The 18,095-nt window shown below is 42.7% G+C and overlaps 1 protein-coding gene across 3 annotated transcripts in view; it reads right to left on the reverse strand.

Annotated features, from left to right (window-relative positions):
• Nucleotides 1-18,095, reverse strand: part of MCC (MCC regulator of Wnt signaling pathway) — a 1,512,525-nt gene that overhangs the window by 426,903 nt on the left and 1,067,527 nt on the right. For all 3 annotated transcript variants that reach the window (XM_078675515.1, XM_078675517.1, XM_078675516.1), the window contains 2 exons: nt 13,263-13,426; nt 10,661-10,867 (listed from right to left, as the gene is read on the reverse strand). In XM_078675515.1, coding sequence (XP_078531641.1) covers nt 10,661-10,867; nt 13,263-13,426 — 371 coding nt within the window. The remainder of the gene's footprint in view (nt 1-10,660; nt 10,868-13,262; nt 13,427-18,095) is intronic.

The following is an 18,095-nucleotide window of genomic DNA, read 5'->3' on the forward strand; positions in this document are numbered from 1 at the left end:
TTCTATACATTACCTAGCCGTTCTATAGAATGCCGGATTTCACACATTGCCGGGCGGGAATAAAATGGCGGGATAAGGCGTATTATATACTTTGCCGGCAGACAATCCGGCAAAGTATACAATGCCTAGGCAATGTTTAAAATATCAATCATTTCATACTTTGACGTTCGATTTTCAGGCATTTTCAGGCATTCTATACATTACCTAGGCATTCTATAGAATGCGGGATTTCACACTTTGACTGTAACAAATACAATTACGCAGTATGCCACAGTGGCACTATTGGGTATTTAGGTGAGGTATTCCTACAGACATCAAAGGGCCCTGATCTAGATAGGACTAATAGTTGCCTGCTGTGACATTGATAAGAGATGCGCTAGCGCATCTGATTCAGATATATTGTCCTGGTGCGTAAACATGGGCTGGAATGTAATGGCTAAAACAGATGTATACCAGAACAGAGGATGTTCATAAAAATGTGGGAACGTTTGGGGATCTTGATGCGACAGGTTAACATGGAAAATGTTGATATTTAAAATAAATAGTACCCCATTAAATTATGAGATGCTGATACTTAAAAAGGTAGTAAATCCTCCTGAATTCCCTTTCAATAAAGCTTCTGCTGATTTATTCACATTTTCTAAATTTTTCATTAAAAATGAGAGCATTAAAAATGTTTTTAATTCAGTTAATGGCTTAATATTTTTCTATTCTACGATAGCTAAAAAAGACAAGAAATATTTTCTTTGGTGTGGGTAAAGCAAAGTAATTTGTTTTAGTTAAAGATTTCATAGTGTAACAATTGCTTCAGTGTTTCCTTAATTTCACTAGTAGTCAGAGATACTCAATATTTATGAACAATTAAGATATATATTTACTATACAGAATAATTTTCAATAAGGTGCAAGGTTCCAAAAGAACATCAGAAGCTTCATAAATCATAAGTATGCATGTAACAAACAGTGACATCATTTGAATATATCAGTTTCACAAGAATCTCATTTGAATTGGAAGCCAAAATACCAATGCCAAACACTGCTCACAAGTTCTAAAAACATCAAAACTGAGTGATCTCCAGTCTTCCCTCGTAACTCGCAAGAGTCCAGGCCTAGAACACCCAGGGTGCCCACATGGAAAGCCATGGAGAATCAAGTCAGTAACCACTAGAGGTGTTATCGTCTAGAGACCCCTTCCGCACAGTTAGAAAGAACTATGTTGGCAGCAAATACACAAGTTGAATGGCTGCCAATCTTAAAAGATATCTTATTTAACTGAAAACAGTCTTTTCCTCCTAAACTGAGCCCATCTGCGACAATTTGGTCAAAGTATAAACCTTCCCTGCAATACTGCACATTCCTTTCAATCACTGCAGCTCTAATCACAGGAGGCTTTTTTGCTGGCACTTCCCATGTACAGCAGCAGTGTCCTCTCCTTCATTCTACCTTCGGCACCACTTGAGAGTGGAGCTTGATTACTTTGTGCCCAGTGACATCTAAGGAGTCTTTATCCAGTATCTCCATTTTCAAATGTGTCAATGAAACTTTCACTTCGTTGCTACTCCTCTAGAAAAATTACTAATCAGAGAATTTCTAGTTTGGAGGCCCTTCTTAGGTCCTCCAAAGTAGCATACTTTACGCTTTCAGTTCCAAATTGGATAGGATTTCATAGATTTAGTTTTCTTTAAAATGCTCACAATCCTTACATAGGTATTCGATTTTAAAATTTCCACTTCATTTATCATATCTCGTAACTTGTTTTCTTCTCCATGGTTGTTTTTATGGCCTCCAACTTACTGACTTACTCTTCATGTGAGCTTACTTAGCCCCAGTTTTGTGGGTGGTCATTTGTAATTCCTAGGTGATAGCCATAAAAAAATATCTATGTTGGGCCAGATCAAGATTCCTTCACTGACGGCGGGCACCAGAGAAGTTACACTTGTTGAACTTGGACTTATTTTTTATAGTATTCATCAATATTTCTGTTTACATTTCACACTGCATGTTTCCACAGAAATGTATAGAATGATGGTCTCTATTATAGTATACAGTTTTCGACACTCCACGCTCTTAAGTCTATCCTTAATGGAGTAGGAGGAGAACACTGCTACTGTCGATCGCCGCTTGCTGCCACAAAATTGACATTCTGGCAGGTTTTATACGTTGCTTGTTGCCCTGAGATGTACTTCCCTTCCCAGTCCAGCATAGCCAATCTCCTTGGCACTTTCCTGTTCCATTCTGGCTCAGGGACACGGGATTCACTGACTAGTCAAAGCCAATCTGGGACTAGTGCCAAAGAAAATAGGGCTAAATATCACTGTCAATTTCGGAAAGAGACAGCTGCTTCACCCTATAATTCCTTCAAGCCCCTTCTGATTACAATGTGTCTGGCAAGAAATGAATATTAATAAAAAGTCCCAAATGGATAATCTCCTTTAAAAAAAAAAAATTATTATTCTGAGTTTTAACACAAACAAAAAGTATATGCTATCAAACAGTGAAATAATTATTCAGTTACGTTACACAGTAAATAATACATCAAGCCGGGAACAGTGAAGGGGGTAAACAACAGCAACAAGTTAAAAAAAAACATGTAAAGGCAACCAACATGATGGAATATCGTATTGTCTGCCAACAATGTCAAGTGCTTGGACTGATAAAATAGCCACTAGAACAGCCTAATAGGCTTCTGTCCAGCTGATGTTCTCAAATGGCAGATCAGGAAATTATACAGAATGGGTTCCTTTTTTTCTGAACTCTCTAGCAAGTCTGTAGCTTCCCTGGAGTACTGCTGTGTCATTCTAGTGAGCCACCACTGACTGGAACACAGCAAAGGAGGACCCCTGAATCCAGAGCCTTAAAGCCCCACTGGACTCACAGGATGACCCTTGAGAGACCCTGAGACTGGCCCAGCACCAGACAGTACAAAGGACAATATTTTAAAAACTATGCAAGGCGGCCGGGCATAGCCACCACCCCAGTTAGGAGACACCTCTTCAGAAGGCAAAGACAGGGCGAATTCTCTGAGGGAGACGGTCCTTCGTGGTCCCTCCAAGCAGAAGAGCAGGTTTATTTACCAACAAAGGTATGGTGGCAGGGTGCGTGTCTAGGGGCGTACCGAACCCCCCAAAATAAGTAAAACCATTAATCTCGAAGGAGAGGGTTGAGTGTAATGAAGGGGGAGCAGCTGTGTGACGATCAATAAGGAGAATGTTCATTTCCTACTGCATCTTGTGTTGACACCTCCTTACATTGGAATAGGTTTGTATCTCGGCAGCATCTATCACAAAGAGTATGACTGAACGACCATGGCTGTGCGCATGCCACCGGGCAGTATCAATATATGAGCTACTGGCCTAAGATAACACTTTCAGATTAGAAGATTTCACAAGTAAAAACGTGCTGGGCTTCACCTGCTCAAATAACAGGGCAGGCGAGGAGGACTCGCCATATATTCCAATTAAGAAGGAAGGCTGGCGATATGTCTTCCCTTCGAAGAAATGCCAGTGACGATGCAAACACCATTAGGTATCATGGGAAAAAAAACAGTGGCTCGCGTGGACCATGCCCGTAATCCATTGTAAAAGTAAATGAGCGAGTGGAGCTCCAGAGGCTGAAATCTGTGCAGGGCGATGAGCTTTAAACCTGCACGTCTGAAGCATAGGGAAGGTAAGTGACAACGACACATCCCCCCACCAGCAGCTTCTCAGTATTCCTCCCAGTGCCTCGTGCATTACTGGAGATCAATCGAGACAGCGCGCGGACGGAAGCTGCCGGGCCGCGAGGAGCCAGGGCTGTAACATTTTATTTGGAAGACCATCAAATCCGCTCCATCTCACTTCTAGCATGTTCTGTAAATGTCAAAGTTTCATGGTGGGGTGTAATGAAGAAATAAGGCTTGGTGTGATCTTTCACGGAAATAAAACTCGTCACCCTGCGTGTATCATGAGCACTGCATGCCCCACTACCAGTGCCACTGACCTACATTCTCTTAATAACACAATAATCTGAAAGGGGTGGGGGCACAGCATGGCCGAAGATGCGAGAGGTGCAGCAGCCGTGGTCAGCACTCATAGCATGGCCTCCCAAGCCCCAGCAGCCCTCTTCCTTACCCAGCACTCCCATCATTACATCACATGAGGTGGTACCCTGCACTGGTGAGATCAGAGAGCTCCATCTCTTGAGTGACCATGCCCATCATGCAAGCTGGGATGTTTAAGGCTATTCTTCTTTTCCATGGTGGCCATTCAGGGGAAGGAAGGAGATATGAGGTCCACCCCTGAGGTAATCCAAGCAGTGGAACTGGAGCGTGGCTTTCCCAAAAAGTATATGAGGGTGACCGAAGTACAAGAGGAGATGACCAAAAGGGCTGATAGTACCATATCCAGAAGTGTGGCTCAATGGTTTAGAGCAGCAGACCCTGTTGCAGAGGTCTAGCCCGAGACCAGGGTTCAATTCCCGCCTCGGCGGGTCTTGGGCTCAATTTCCTCGGACCTGATAATTCTCGCTTCGGTGCCTATTCTAATCATGGGTCCCACTCTGCAACTCTGGGCAATAGCTTGCTTAATCTCCACAACGGCCCCAATAGCCCTGGGATGCCTGGCTTCACCTTGGGGGTGCCCAGGAGTGGGCACTTCACAGGGAAAAGCCAGGAAGGGTTCCACAGCGGTATTCGTACAAGCGCCGAGATACCCCAGCTGGGGTCGATCCGTGCACTATACAAGTACACTACATTTACATTTACATTTATATCCACTGTCGAACAAGAGAGAAGTAAAGAGAGGACAGGACAGGACGAAGGAGATGAGAGACCATTATGAGGTTGGCAGTGGTGAAGGAAGCTCAGTCACTGACAGGCAGGTAGAGAAACTGGAGTGGGCAGAAGGGGACCTTGACAACATTCCTGCCTTTTAGGTTTCAGAAGTACACTTTCTCAATTCCTTAAAGTGGGCATATAATGAAGCCACCTTCATCTACCATCCAAAAACTGAAAGTAAGATAGGATAAAAGTTATTATTCTCCCTGGGTTTCACAATGGCAGTGGCCAACGCTACAACGACGTTATATCAGAAGCAAAGCCCTGAGGCCAGTACATCTCCCTTCCTCTTGAATCCTCCTCTCACATTGTTGATTCCCCCCGTTGTGAACCATGGTGTAAGAAGCAGTCTTTAAGCAAATGAGTAACATAGCAACGTCACTGCGAACCAAGCTCACTTAGAATGTTTGATTGTAATGTCTGGTTTCACATAGAGCGCTCTGCTGCCCACGTGGCTAGGTCCGTGCTATACAAATATTTTTAGTATATAAATAAGAATTAAACAAAACAACTTGACTATAGAGGGCCTCTGTTCTGCATCTAGCACAAAAATTAAGAAGCGGTCCAAAGAGTGAATCTCTGCAGAACTCACCAAAAGATGTTGGCTTCTGGAAAGCCAGAAGTTATGCTGTGGGAAACAACCTGGCTTTTTTGGGGGAATTGGCAGCTTAGACCTCTTAGCGTGTGTTATGCAAAGGAGAATGTAAGGAAACTACAAATCTTAGGTGGTTTGGTGTCCAAGAAAGGATGTTGAAAGCTGTCTTTACTTTAGAGCTGTCAAATTTGAAAGAAAGGGGTCTCTTTTCATCTAAGTTTTGAAGAACCAAATTCGACACAAATCCAGAAGCAATCCCTCCAAAAAAGAATTGAAAAATTCTCACAAAATTCCTAAGTCTAGAGCTGTTTTTGGTTCCAGGGATCATCATAGTTCTGCAAAAGACTGAATAATTCTGCTGCATCTACAGCTTGGAGTTCAGCAACTCGTCTTCCCGAACACAAAAAATAGCCTCCCATGCGGTGTGGGTTGCAGGAAATTGTATATTAAAAAAACTGCTTCATAACCTGGCCTGAAAAATGTTACTAACAACCAGTAATGATGTGATTCTCTGTGAGGTTAGTACACAGGTGCAGAAAACCAAGAAAAGGTGTTTTAGCATTTGACTTATCTGGGTAAATGAAACACTGCACCCGAGTCTTTCTGTGTGGATGATAAGCTATAGCGGAGAAGGCAAGCATAAATGAATTTCCATTACTAAACACAAAAAGACAATTCGAATTTTAGTGTTCTCTTTCTATTTACCCTAAACACATCTCTCTTGTGTCCCTCTTCCTCTCATATAGTGTCTTAGCCCTCACAGGGCTTAGTCTTAGAGTCAGTATGTTTATGTATGTACGTTGGCTAAGCACCTACATGAAGATATGTGCATGATTAATATATACACCCCAAACGGAATACTGCATACACTTACAATTGCTGCTAAAAGTGCATCTATTTGTGCAGTTCATGCAAGCCTGACGCGTTGATCTGATCCACATATATCCCGTGAGGTAAAATCGGAGAGGTAACCATAGGCCTGTTAATAGGTTGATACAGGTGGACTCAATTTGAGTAGGCTCATTTTGGCTCACTTGGCTAAAGGTGCATTCCTATACAGCAATTCTCCCTCTGTGTATTTGGATTCACAGTATGCACATTTTCTAAACCTAAATCCAAAATGTAATATGGGTCTATGCGGATTCAGAAAGTACTTGGCAGATAGTGATCTACGAAGTTGGTCTCTGCAGCTGAGTTGCTCACTCCTGATTTGACTGTACATTTTGATAACTCGCAATGCAATTGTCAACAAAAAGTGTTTGCCCCATGCAACTTATGCATGTAGCTGATGCCCTTTACCACCACACAACAATTAGTTCAGCATGTAAATAATACTGCAATGGTTATGCATGCTGAATTGCGCAGCAAAAGGCTGCATAAATCAAGTATATCAGCTCAGGGCTCAATAGATACATGTACTTTTTGTTGTGCAGTTATGGGACGAGTTGTTTACCTAGTTTGCCTTGCCCTAAAGACATTTTCGAGGGGATGGCAATGGACACCATACCGTCTATGGGGGGCCCGTAAGTGATTGCAGTGTGTCGAATATGTGAGTCCATTTAGGGAAGTGGACAGGCATTTAAGAAATACATTTCTGCCACGTATAGAGGGCACACTGACGCTCTTCTGATAATCTGGACGCCCACGTTGTTTCCCCCGCGGTAATTTCTCAAATCGGAGAAATTGCTGCTGACTTCTAGCGATAGCCACTTTGTAAGCCAGTGCCCCCGAAATAATACACAGGGGTGAAGAGTGTGCTCTAAATAAATCATCTAGCAGGAGAAAAAGCCCTGAACGCATTTAAAAGACCTACTGATAACTCTATGGTAAGTATTCAAAGTAGCAGAATAGGGACTGGAAGTACGAAGTTACAGTAGGAAGCATATTAATTGCTGCAAAGCAGAATTAAATGAAGATTGGGCCCCAATCCAGCAGCTCACAGGCAAAAAAGAAGCAAGAATCAAAGAGACAACAATTCAGCGAGAGGGGAGGGCAAAGAACATGCTGGTAAAATATACCCAGAAGCATTTTGGAGATGCATCCAGCCAGAAAACAAGGGTCCTTTTACACTAAAAGCAGAAAGCAGAAGGAATCAACCTAGACACAATGCCAGCAACTTTGACTTGGGAAGAAAGAGTGCATTGTAAAGTAAGAATAATCATCTTGGGTCACATTGAGGCCATGGGCCTCTCTCTCCTTAATTAATCAAACTATAGGGAAATGTACAAGTCACTATTCACAAGATGTCTTTAGATACCACTAACATTGTTACATTACTAATATAGATGAAAGAGAAAGGAGCTGTAACGTTGGCCATGACCTGGTAGAGGAACAAACATTGGCAATGCCGGTAAGTCTGACCTTGGTAAGCCTGCTTTTTGGAGGAAAAAAATATAGATATATCTTCATTTTTTGCAAACATACCTAATAGCCAATAAGAGCATACAAGTAATAAAAAGAAGAAAAAAAACACAATCAAAAGTTGCTATGCACAGGTTTGCAAAAAGTAAAAATGAGACTTTCAAAAATAAATAAATAATAACATGTTTTGAAAGTAGAGGTTGGGTTGGGCACTGAAGTGGACTACTTTTAAGGTGAATGTGTGCATGTGCAATAGCAAAACTACTCGCAGTGAAAAAAGCCAATTGGCTGAAGTGGGCCGACTCACATGCTGCATGTGCTGAAGCAAAATATTAATGACACTTGACAGACCAGTGGATGACGAGCACTAACCGAAAGTGCCGCTATGGGCATATATGTGTATGTATTTGAATACATTATTTGGAAAACACGAGGTTGGCAAGACAGGAGGTTATCCTTATCTCTAGGCTAGAGAAAAATAATTGCTTGCAAGCATGTCACTGGGCAAGGCTGTATGCTCCACCTCCTAATCGGCTTTGCTCTATGCCATTATGTGAGAATGGTCTGGTTTAAATAGAATGGAAGGGGTGCAACAAAGATTTTTGACCGAGTTAGTTACCGATTACTCTCGCTCAGCCTATGGGTATCATACAGTTATCCTGACTCAAGCAACAACACAGCTCTGGTGGGATTTTACTCAGCAGGAGTTTTTGAATGCAATGCATTTCCATACGTTCCACACAATACCCTCCTAGGTAGTGCTTCTATGGTTCGACCTTGGCAGCATCTCTGCCAGGAACCCTCCACATAACCTCCCCCTCTCATACATCCCACAGAAGCCCTGAACTGACCAGACTGCTGAAATTCAATCCTTCCCTGGCTCTCCTGATTGACTGCAGGTAAAGCCCCACACAGCTGGCCCCAGCCCAGGCCGCAGCTTCCCCATCACTTAGCATTTTCGATCATTTCTGCCTAGATCTCGCAATTACTGATTCAATTTTGAGCAGTAAAAATGGGACGGAGACACATAATAGGGAGTGCATGGCGCAACCGAAGGACGACATAATGTCATTTCTTTCTTTCAATGCAGGGCTGCTGCTCTGATGTCAATAGTCAAATCACAGCAGGCGGCATCCTATCAATGTGTGTGATCGATTTTGCTGTGTCCTAGCTCCAGATTCAAAGGACTCAGAGGAATGTCAATATGTGCTAAACACATTAGTGGGCCTATGAAACTGAAGGATTCTATAGTGCAATAACAGTGCATTGACTAAATAAGTTGCTTGCAATCTGAAATAATTTTACAAACAATGGGGACAAATGCACAAAGGCGCAGACAGACGCGCTCATACATGGACACTATTTAGCCGGCTCAATACTAACCTTTATAAACATATTTGACGCTGTCTAGTTAAAAAGACAGACGATTACAGAGGAACAAAGATATACTTCAGTTTGTATTGCAGATCCCAAGAGGTGCTAGTTTTCAAAAGGAGGATGACGGGGAAGAGACAGCATTCGTACCTTGGACCACTGATGTGCTGCTGGACGGACTCCCTTTGCGCTCCTGACAGTGATACCGGTTTCACCATGAAGCAATGACACTGGGTCATTCAGAAAAACACTGGTCATCAGTTGTACTGGTCCAGGGGCTGTCAATCACCAGTATGTTATCACAGATCATAAGGATCACTAAAATTGATTCAATGCACACCATCCAGCGGAGCTGCTAACTAATGCTAAGGATCACTAAAATTGATTCAATGCACACCATCCAGCGGAGCTGCTAACTAATGCTAACTCCGAGATAGTAGCAAATGCTGCAGCCACAATACTGCCATAGTAAGGATGTCAATGCAGAGGTGCAACAAGCAGATCAGCTTCCAGGTGCTTTATCAAGCCTGTACAAGGTCGTCTAGGTCAAGGAAACCATGCTATGGTAGCGCGGACACGTTCTCTAACAGTACCTATGAAAGCAGCTCCCTAGTGGGAGTGATGCACAGAAATTAATCGCTCATTATCCGGTCTCTCGGCCTGGCAATTATACGATTATGAATCGCCCGCCAAAAAGAGGACTGCGCCGGTCTTCAGCTGCCCCGGTCAGGTGCACTGTTCAACACACCTCCCTCTGACCCTCTCTTCACAACCATCAACGTCCACGTTCACATTGTGCAGGCACATGGGGTGCAAATAAAACAAATATTTGTAGATGTTTCTACAGCAAAAGAGAACGAGTTTATAGGAGAAAGTTTACCACAAAAAGAAACACGCATTATAATTGTACAACGTTGTGCATCACTAGGGACAGTGTAAGAGATGAGATGGACTGCAATGGCTTTCATAATTAATAGAGTTGATGTTGCATGAATACCCAAAGTATGGTAGCCAAACTGTACTCCAAAGTCTTTTGAAATACAGCTAGCACCAGGTTGTTATTATTAATGATTATGCAGCTAATCACTAGATGGCGCAAGCTAGAGTATAAAAAACTAATAATACCTGTTCTCTTACCCTGGAGGACACTTTTTATGCTTGGAATCAGGTGCTTGTGCCATCTGGCATAAATGGAAGACGTGAGACCCGGCATGTAGTTTTTTGTGCAGATCCACAAAATCCTCTCACAAGCCTGGATGGAGTACATTGTTGCAGGACTTACATACCAGGTATACACTTTGCTACACCAGTTCTACTGCTTGCCTGTAATAATCAGGATGAAATTGTAAACACTTGCCTTACTAAAAATTGCATAAGTAGCAAACCCCCAGACCCTCACATCTCTGGGTCCGAATGACTGTTTTCGTCTACCTACCAACTCTGCGTGCCCATGCCCAGCTCAAGAGGAAACAGATACTTTACTGTGTGGTGGTGTTCCTGGCTTACGGGTGCACTTACCCTTCGTCGCAGCCTGTCCCGTTCTTCTCGGATGGCGTTCATGGTTGCCTTGGTCCTGTTGAGGTCCTCCTCTTTACTACACAGCATGGCTGTAAGGCTCTCGTTCTCTTCCCTCAAGCCTGCCAACTCCTTTTCCCATCGAGACCGCTCTTCAGCGACATTTGGGTACAGGTCCCTTCCCAGCACACCCTCAATCTCTTCGACTGTCTGGGAACAGAAAGAAAGAGAGGTGCAGGTGGTAATTCAGGAGGATCTCGATGAAGGTTGAACAGTTCGCCCCAAGAGGACCAGGGTGTTTAATTGATTTTAACATGTAAGCCACGATTGCATAAGTCTAGGGCAGTTTAATTAAAAGAAAAAGTTGAACGAGCTGCAGAGAACTATGCATTCTGAGAAACCGCAGATTTTCTGGAAGGTTGACTAGGCCTTTCATTCATTGAAGGCTAATAAAACGCGTACTTCTAAGTTGGCATTAGTAAATTAACCTGATATATACAGTGTTTTAACAATACAGGCATATTATTGAATAGCGCTATAACTATGCCAATGTTATAATACAGTAGAGTAAAATGTTTAAATATTTGCTTTTTTGCCCGAAGAGGAAGAGTTAGATAGTTCAGGGGAGGAAGATGAGATAGATGTGAGTAGCTAGAGGGGACGGGGAAGTACAAGATAGGGACTGCTCCAAGATTCCCGGGCTTTTCCAGCATGAACAGTAGCTATACGAACTGTGACTTACAGAACTTTAATCGCTATACTACCATGACTGAATGTGCTAATATGTATATTGCTTAATGCTATGATTCCAGTCTATAACCATGAAAGTTGAAAGTTGTGTACAATTAAAAAGGTTGCATTAGCGGTTGGGAGTGGCTGAATGTTGACGCTACCCTGACCAATGATCACTCATGCTAATTTATGTGTCTTGTAGCAACAATAAAAACAATTTAAAAAATATATATATTTGCTTTTTAGAAAAATGCTTCAAACACCAGAGTCATACTGTTTTTAAATTTAAAAACTCATTTGCAGATGCAGATGTTAAACTGTCATTTTGAGTTATTTCAAAAATTTTAAATCTGCAAAAATCAGGGCACAAGAAGCGTAGGTGCACTTTAACCAAAAAATATCAGATTTTATAGGCATTTCATTATGCAGTAATTAATTCAGGGGGAGAGGGGGCGGGTGCACAGAAACATTAGGACATACTTCATAATAGTTACTCATAAAAAGCATGTCCGAAGAAAGAGAGGTAGGGTTTAACATGGAGCCAAGACAATAACATGTTCATACACATTCTAGAATTACTGTCATGGCCTGGTATGACAGACTGCCACATCATTAACTGAAGGATTGAAAATGTGGACTCTGGAGATGAAAGAATCACGTAAAACCTGTAAGTTTGATGGCATTCACAAACATTTTACAGGTCGTTTGCCACCGTGGAGAGGCACGCAGGTTTCCTCCACTGAACATTTAAGAGAAGGTGTCTTTTTGAGAATGGGAAAGGAAAGGAAAGGAAAGGAGCACCCCAGTAGTTCATGGTTGCATAACATAAGGAGTTTCCCATGGAGATAAAAAATAGAAATTTGTGGTTTTTAACATTTCTGACATTCATGCTTCAAACCGTTGTCCACTAAATGATGCATGGCATACTGCTTTTGTGAATCAAGGAAGACTACAATTTGAAGATTTATGCATTCTTTAGCGAATCTAGGAACGCAATGGGTAAATTCATGCTTCATGGGGATGTTTAAATGCAATGACCCAGAAAGTATCTCCAGGGATAATTAATACTAATAATTGTAATGGATCTATCACAGCACACATCCAATCAAAAACAGAATAACCTCTAGGTGCTCAACTGACAGGTGTCAACATTAACCATTTCCACACTACTTATTTTATTGATCTCAGTAGTGTGAAAGTCTAAGTTCGACCTCTCTAGATTCGAACCTGTAACTTACAGGTCTAGCCGTTCACCTATCCCTACTTCCACCAGGAACAGAGAAGGAGAAACAGAGGTGGTGAACTTGAATAGGCAAATTATGCATATTAATGCAAACAATGGAATGGAGTCAATAAGCCCGGCATTTGTTTTGAACAAGACTCTTTTGGAAACCTTGCACATTCTTTTCTGTCAAACTACATAATGAACTGTAAAAACGTGAAAGCAGACTTTTGGCCAGAGCAGACCTTAATCTTGATTCATTCAGTCCTGTGCAGAAGATTCCAGTTTACACCACACGTTTGGAGACTAGAGTGTAAAAGTCATGCCATGATTCGCTAATAATTTATTCAAATGTAAATGAAAACCAAATGCATCTATAAAATCACGTGATTCTGCGGCATGAATTAGATTATGCTGCTATGTCTTGCAAGAATATTAGCACTGGCTATTCACAGAAGTCGAATTCCTTGAACACAAGAGCACATGGCCTCTCCCCAGCCTCGGGCAAACCGAATACTTATTAATGAGCAGAGATGGGCGCACTGATACTGACAGACACCGGCACGTTCCATGGGACTCGCAGACAGACGTCAGCACGTCCGCACACTCACGCACGCACGCTGTCAGATGGACGGGCCGGGGGCGCATCACCTTAATGGCCAGGTCGCAGTGCTCGCTAGCGGTGGTCAGCTGCTCGATGTGCCGGTCCACCTCGGCCACAGACAGGCTGCAGCTGCTCTTCTTCCGCCCGCACACCACCTTCTCCAGGCCGGTGAGCACTCTCTGCAGCTCCGAGTTGAGGTCACTACAGTTATCTGTAAAACAGAAGGAGAAAGATGTGATTGCAAAAACACAAGGCCCACAATAGCTGATGGATTCAGTCAAATTCAAATAAGCTTTATTTCGACAATATATGTCTTAAAACCGAAGTCAATTTTTTAAAAACATGAAATATCACTCAAGCCTATGCTTAAAACCCTAATCACACAATATACATGTAATATTTACACTAACATGGGTCTTTGCCACAGCCATATTAAAATCCATAAACATTTGACCTACATTAATTTGGCAGTAAAAAGAGCTATAAATTCATCTTTGATCTTATGACCCAGGTCCAACCCAAGAACTTGGCAACAGAGTTTGCATAATGAAGGGAAGGATCTGAGCGCAATATTCTCAGTGCAATGCCACTACTTCTGGAGCCCAGATTCTTACAAGTCGGCTTCAGCCATTTTTTCCGCTGCTTAAGCTAGGCAGGCAAGCAGGACATGAGAATATGATACTATTTGATCTGTACAGATGGGACATGTATTGCCAGCATTAGGAGACCAATTGCATGTAAAAGATTTTAATGGAAGGGCTCCTGCCCGAAAATGAAAACATAGTCTCCTATCGAAGGGCTTTGATATAATGTCCCAATATGACTCATAAGGGGGGTAGATTTGAATTCTTAAAACCTCCTTGTCAGTGTAGAGCTCTCAATTGGTCCAAGATTGCCTGTCATGATAATGTGCCAATACTGTTCTTATATTTTTTCCTTCAAGGGGACTGTACACCTGTTGAATTCTCCCATTCAGGCCGCATTCCCATATTAATGAGCGTTTCCTTGATGATGTGGAGCTACACGATCTTCTGTGAGCGATTGGCCTCCATAACACCCCTAAGAGCTTCAGCATAATTTGACAATTCGGGGGTGGACCACATTCTGTGCCAGTATAGAATAGGGCAAAGTCCTGCTATGTCTTCTAAGGGGTTTCGGCCCTGAGGATAAAACAGGGGTTTCAAGAGGGGTAACTTTGTGGTAGACTTGCAATGTATCATAAAAACATATTCTCTGCTACAGTGAGTAGGGTTAAATTCATAAAGCCCCAAAGTTCTGACCTATATAGAACTGATCCCACTACTTTAGTATCCTAAATCTGAGTAACTGGACTAAATGGCTTGGTGAATGAGGTTTTGAATTCTTTTTCTAGTGCTCCCGCAATTTGATGATGCTTAAGAGCCATAATTTCAATTTTGGGACCATCAGGATAAATTCTTAGCAGGGTGACTTCAAAGTAACTAAAAACATCTGTTTGTTTGAGGGACTTGCCCTCGAGCTTCACAATGGCCCTAAATGATCGATGCTGGTTGCACACCATGAATTCCGTTTTAGCCGAGTTACTGTCTTAGCCTCGCATCCTACAAAATTCATCAAAGCGTAAAAGTGCACGCTGCAATCCGCTTGGGGCTTTTGAGATTATAAGTGTGCCGTCTGCAAACATTAAAATGGAATCTTTGAGCCTGCTAACGTCGGAGCATCTGTTGGATCAGTAGCTGAATATTGGGGGACAACGTTAAAAAATAAAGAGAATGGTGTCGGAGCAATAACACAGCCTTGGCGTACCCCCTTCTCAATTGGGAATCGGTCAGTGGTATTACCCTGAGCCCCCCAGCGTACTTGTGCAAAATTGTTCTTATGAAGCCGTACAAGTAAGGAAAGCAGGTCGTCCATGGGCATTCCCCGGTTGTGTAGTACCATCCATAGTTTCTTGTGTGAGACTTAAGTCAAGAGCTGATTTAAGATCAACAAAGGCAGCATACATGCACATGCTTCCCTTTGCTATCAAAACAGTCCTCCAGTATGGTTGGCAAAAACAAAATACTTGGTCTATGGTACTAACACGCACTCGAAAGCCTGCCTCTAGGGGACAAAAAATATCCTTTGTTTAAATCCATTCCTCTACCTTGGCCAATACCAGGCGAGCCATCACCACCTGAATTTAATCTTTTAGGTTTATTCGCCTATAGTTACCTGGTAAGGATCTATCACCTTTTTTGGAGAGGAGTATTATCTTGGTGCGCCACCAAGAGTCAGGTATGGGGGCACCACAGGCTACTGCAATGAGTAGCTGTAATATATAGCTTGACCAGGTATCCCTATTGTACAAAAATAGGTCAGCCTGTACACTGTCTGGGCTAGGGGCTCTACCCGCCCCCGGGATTGCATTGAGGGCTGGAATTATGTCTGTTAATACAAAGGTCAATTCTACCGATTGAGAGGGGATTACAGGCATCTGATCATATTGGTAATCTTACTGTGCATATATTTTGGCAAAATAATCTGTCCATGGAGCCATAGCAACAGATGATGGACTACCAAACGTCAACAGATTCAACTAAGTACTGATTGATAAGCACTTCTGCTTGCCTCCCACTTCACTTACAACAAATTCCACTTCTGAAAACTTCCTTGATAGGCTGTCTCCATGTCTGTATGGGAGATGATCGATCAAAAATGGTTATAAAATACGTTGACAGTGGAAGGCTAGCAACACAAGGGAAGGCAGAAGCTTTGCAACTCTCCACATGCGATGGGGCATGACCACATTTTATAGCACACAGGGTACTGCTGCACCTGTGTATAACAATGGATTGCGATGAATCACTGATGAAGACCTTATTACACATGCCATTGTGTCAGAAACACTGGATCATCACCCTTCACGCCGAAAAAACAACCACATCAGTCCTTTTTACCTCTCATACCAAAAGATATATGCAACTGCCTTTCAGGGACAATTGCCTCTAACCAGGGCAGCAGCAAGGCTCGAAAAATCACTTGACGCACTAGAATAAGGAAGAAAAAATGCATATAGGAAAACACTGGTCTGTTTGTGAAGGAACTTTGGCAAACACCCAACGTGACACTCGCATAGGGGGCCAACCACGGGGGGATTGTCCCGATGTGGTGTGCTCAGGTAACATCCCTCCTCAGGGTTCTTCTTAACCAGTTTGTCAGTGATATTAAACTTTATTTGGTAACCTAAAGACTCCTGACCTTCACAGCAGCTCTACTTCCAGTCGAATGTGTATATAATGGCTGCAGTTTGCTCCTTTTGTACAAGCTTGGCTCATTGGCTCCTGAGCAATAGGCACATGAGCGGTCCTATTACACCCACCAGGTCTCAAAAGCAACATCCCAGTGTCCCAGCGAAAATGCAGGTATGCATAGTGGGAAAAGCACCTCGGCCTCTAAGCATTTCAACTATACTCTACATGCCTCAAGTCAAGTTATTTTAAAATCTGAAGGAATAAACAGAAAAAATAGTTTCATCAAAATACATTAGAGTGCAAGTCATAAAGCAGGCATTATTTACCTCTTTAGAGAAACAAATCACGGAAGACCTATGGGGCCAGTCCTACTACTGACCCATATCAAGTCAATAGAACAAATGCAAGATTGCGCAAAGCAAGGAAATCAGACAGAACAGACCCACCTTCAGACTGCCATTCAGGATTTAAACCCACACGAGGAAGTAAAGGAGCACTGGCCCCCTTCACATAGAACCTCTCAAACTCCTTGAGCGAGGTCCTTCCTGCCATATTGTTACTACTCATCTCAGCTGCAGCCTTTTACAAGGTGCATGACAAAATTCGACCGCAAAGCCTACTAAAGTGGAGGAGCACTGCAGGTTTCACCTGAGAGAGAGTTCACGCCTTCCTTCAAACACCACCAGCACATGACAGCTGGCACTGCCACTTCACCTGAGAAGCAAGTACTGTGCCTCGCCCCAAGGATCCACACCCTTGTTTTTCAACATGTATCTTCTGGCACAGGCAATCAATTCCAGGTGCATCCCAACAACAGCCTGAGAAACAAAGGTGGAGCTGGGAACCAATCTCGTAGCACAAATGGCCTAGATGGTATCTAGTACCGGAAGAATAGAAGGAGTATCTGCCTGAGCAGATCTAGAGAAGAGGTGTTTGAGCTGTGCCGGCTGATAAAGATAAAAGCACCCTCTCATTCATCTGGTGTTTGCCCCTCAGGAACCCCTATTCTGGACCAACGTGCACTGTGTGGCTTAGACCTGCACTGATCACCTCCCCCAAAGAAACCATGCAAGTTACCGAGCCATTCTTTAAGCATCACTCTACAGCCGTTCTGTATTTCAGATTATTTTATAAAGAGGCCACAAAGTGATATATGGAGGTATATGTGTGGACACAGGACCTAAAGGGTCGAAAACTTGAATTCGATTATTTTGAAACTTCTAGGGTATACACAGCTTCCCTCTTTTTCCCTCTCCCTCCAGCATCACTACCGTGGTGATACTAGAATACGGATAGGAAATAGGAATGATTATAAAATATTACTGAAGTTAAAATAATGTGCACTTTTACAACAGATACAGTGGAGTGGGCCTTGCCTAAATATGAAAGTATATAGCTGAAACCACACATCTGCAGAATCATTACCCTAATACATTCCATTTTCCAAAGTAACTAGTTGATACAACTATTGACAAATTATTGGCTACTAATTACCGGTGGCTGAAGAGACTTCTGTTTAGACATTGCACGGGCACAGGCAGAGGTTTAAAACTGCCCATTAGGTCTTGTATCTTGCTGCGTCTTTCCTTGTACGTGTGGTTCACACTGCTGATGTCAGCTTGTCCCTCTACGTTGATAGTACAAATAGGTCCATTGCTGTTCGTCAGG

Source organism: Lissotriton helveticus, chromosome 2_1 (assembly GCF_964261635.1).
Source record: "Lissotriton helveticus chromosome 2_1, aLisHel1.1, whole genome shotgun sequence".
NCBI lineage: Eukaryota > Metazoa > Chordata > Amphibia > Caudata > Salamandridae > Lissotriton > Lissotriton helveticus.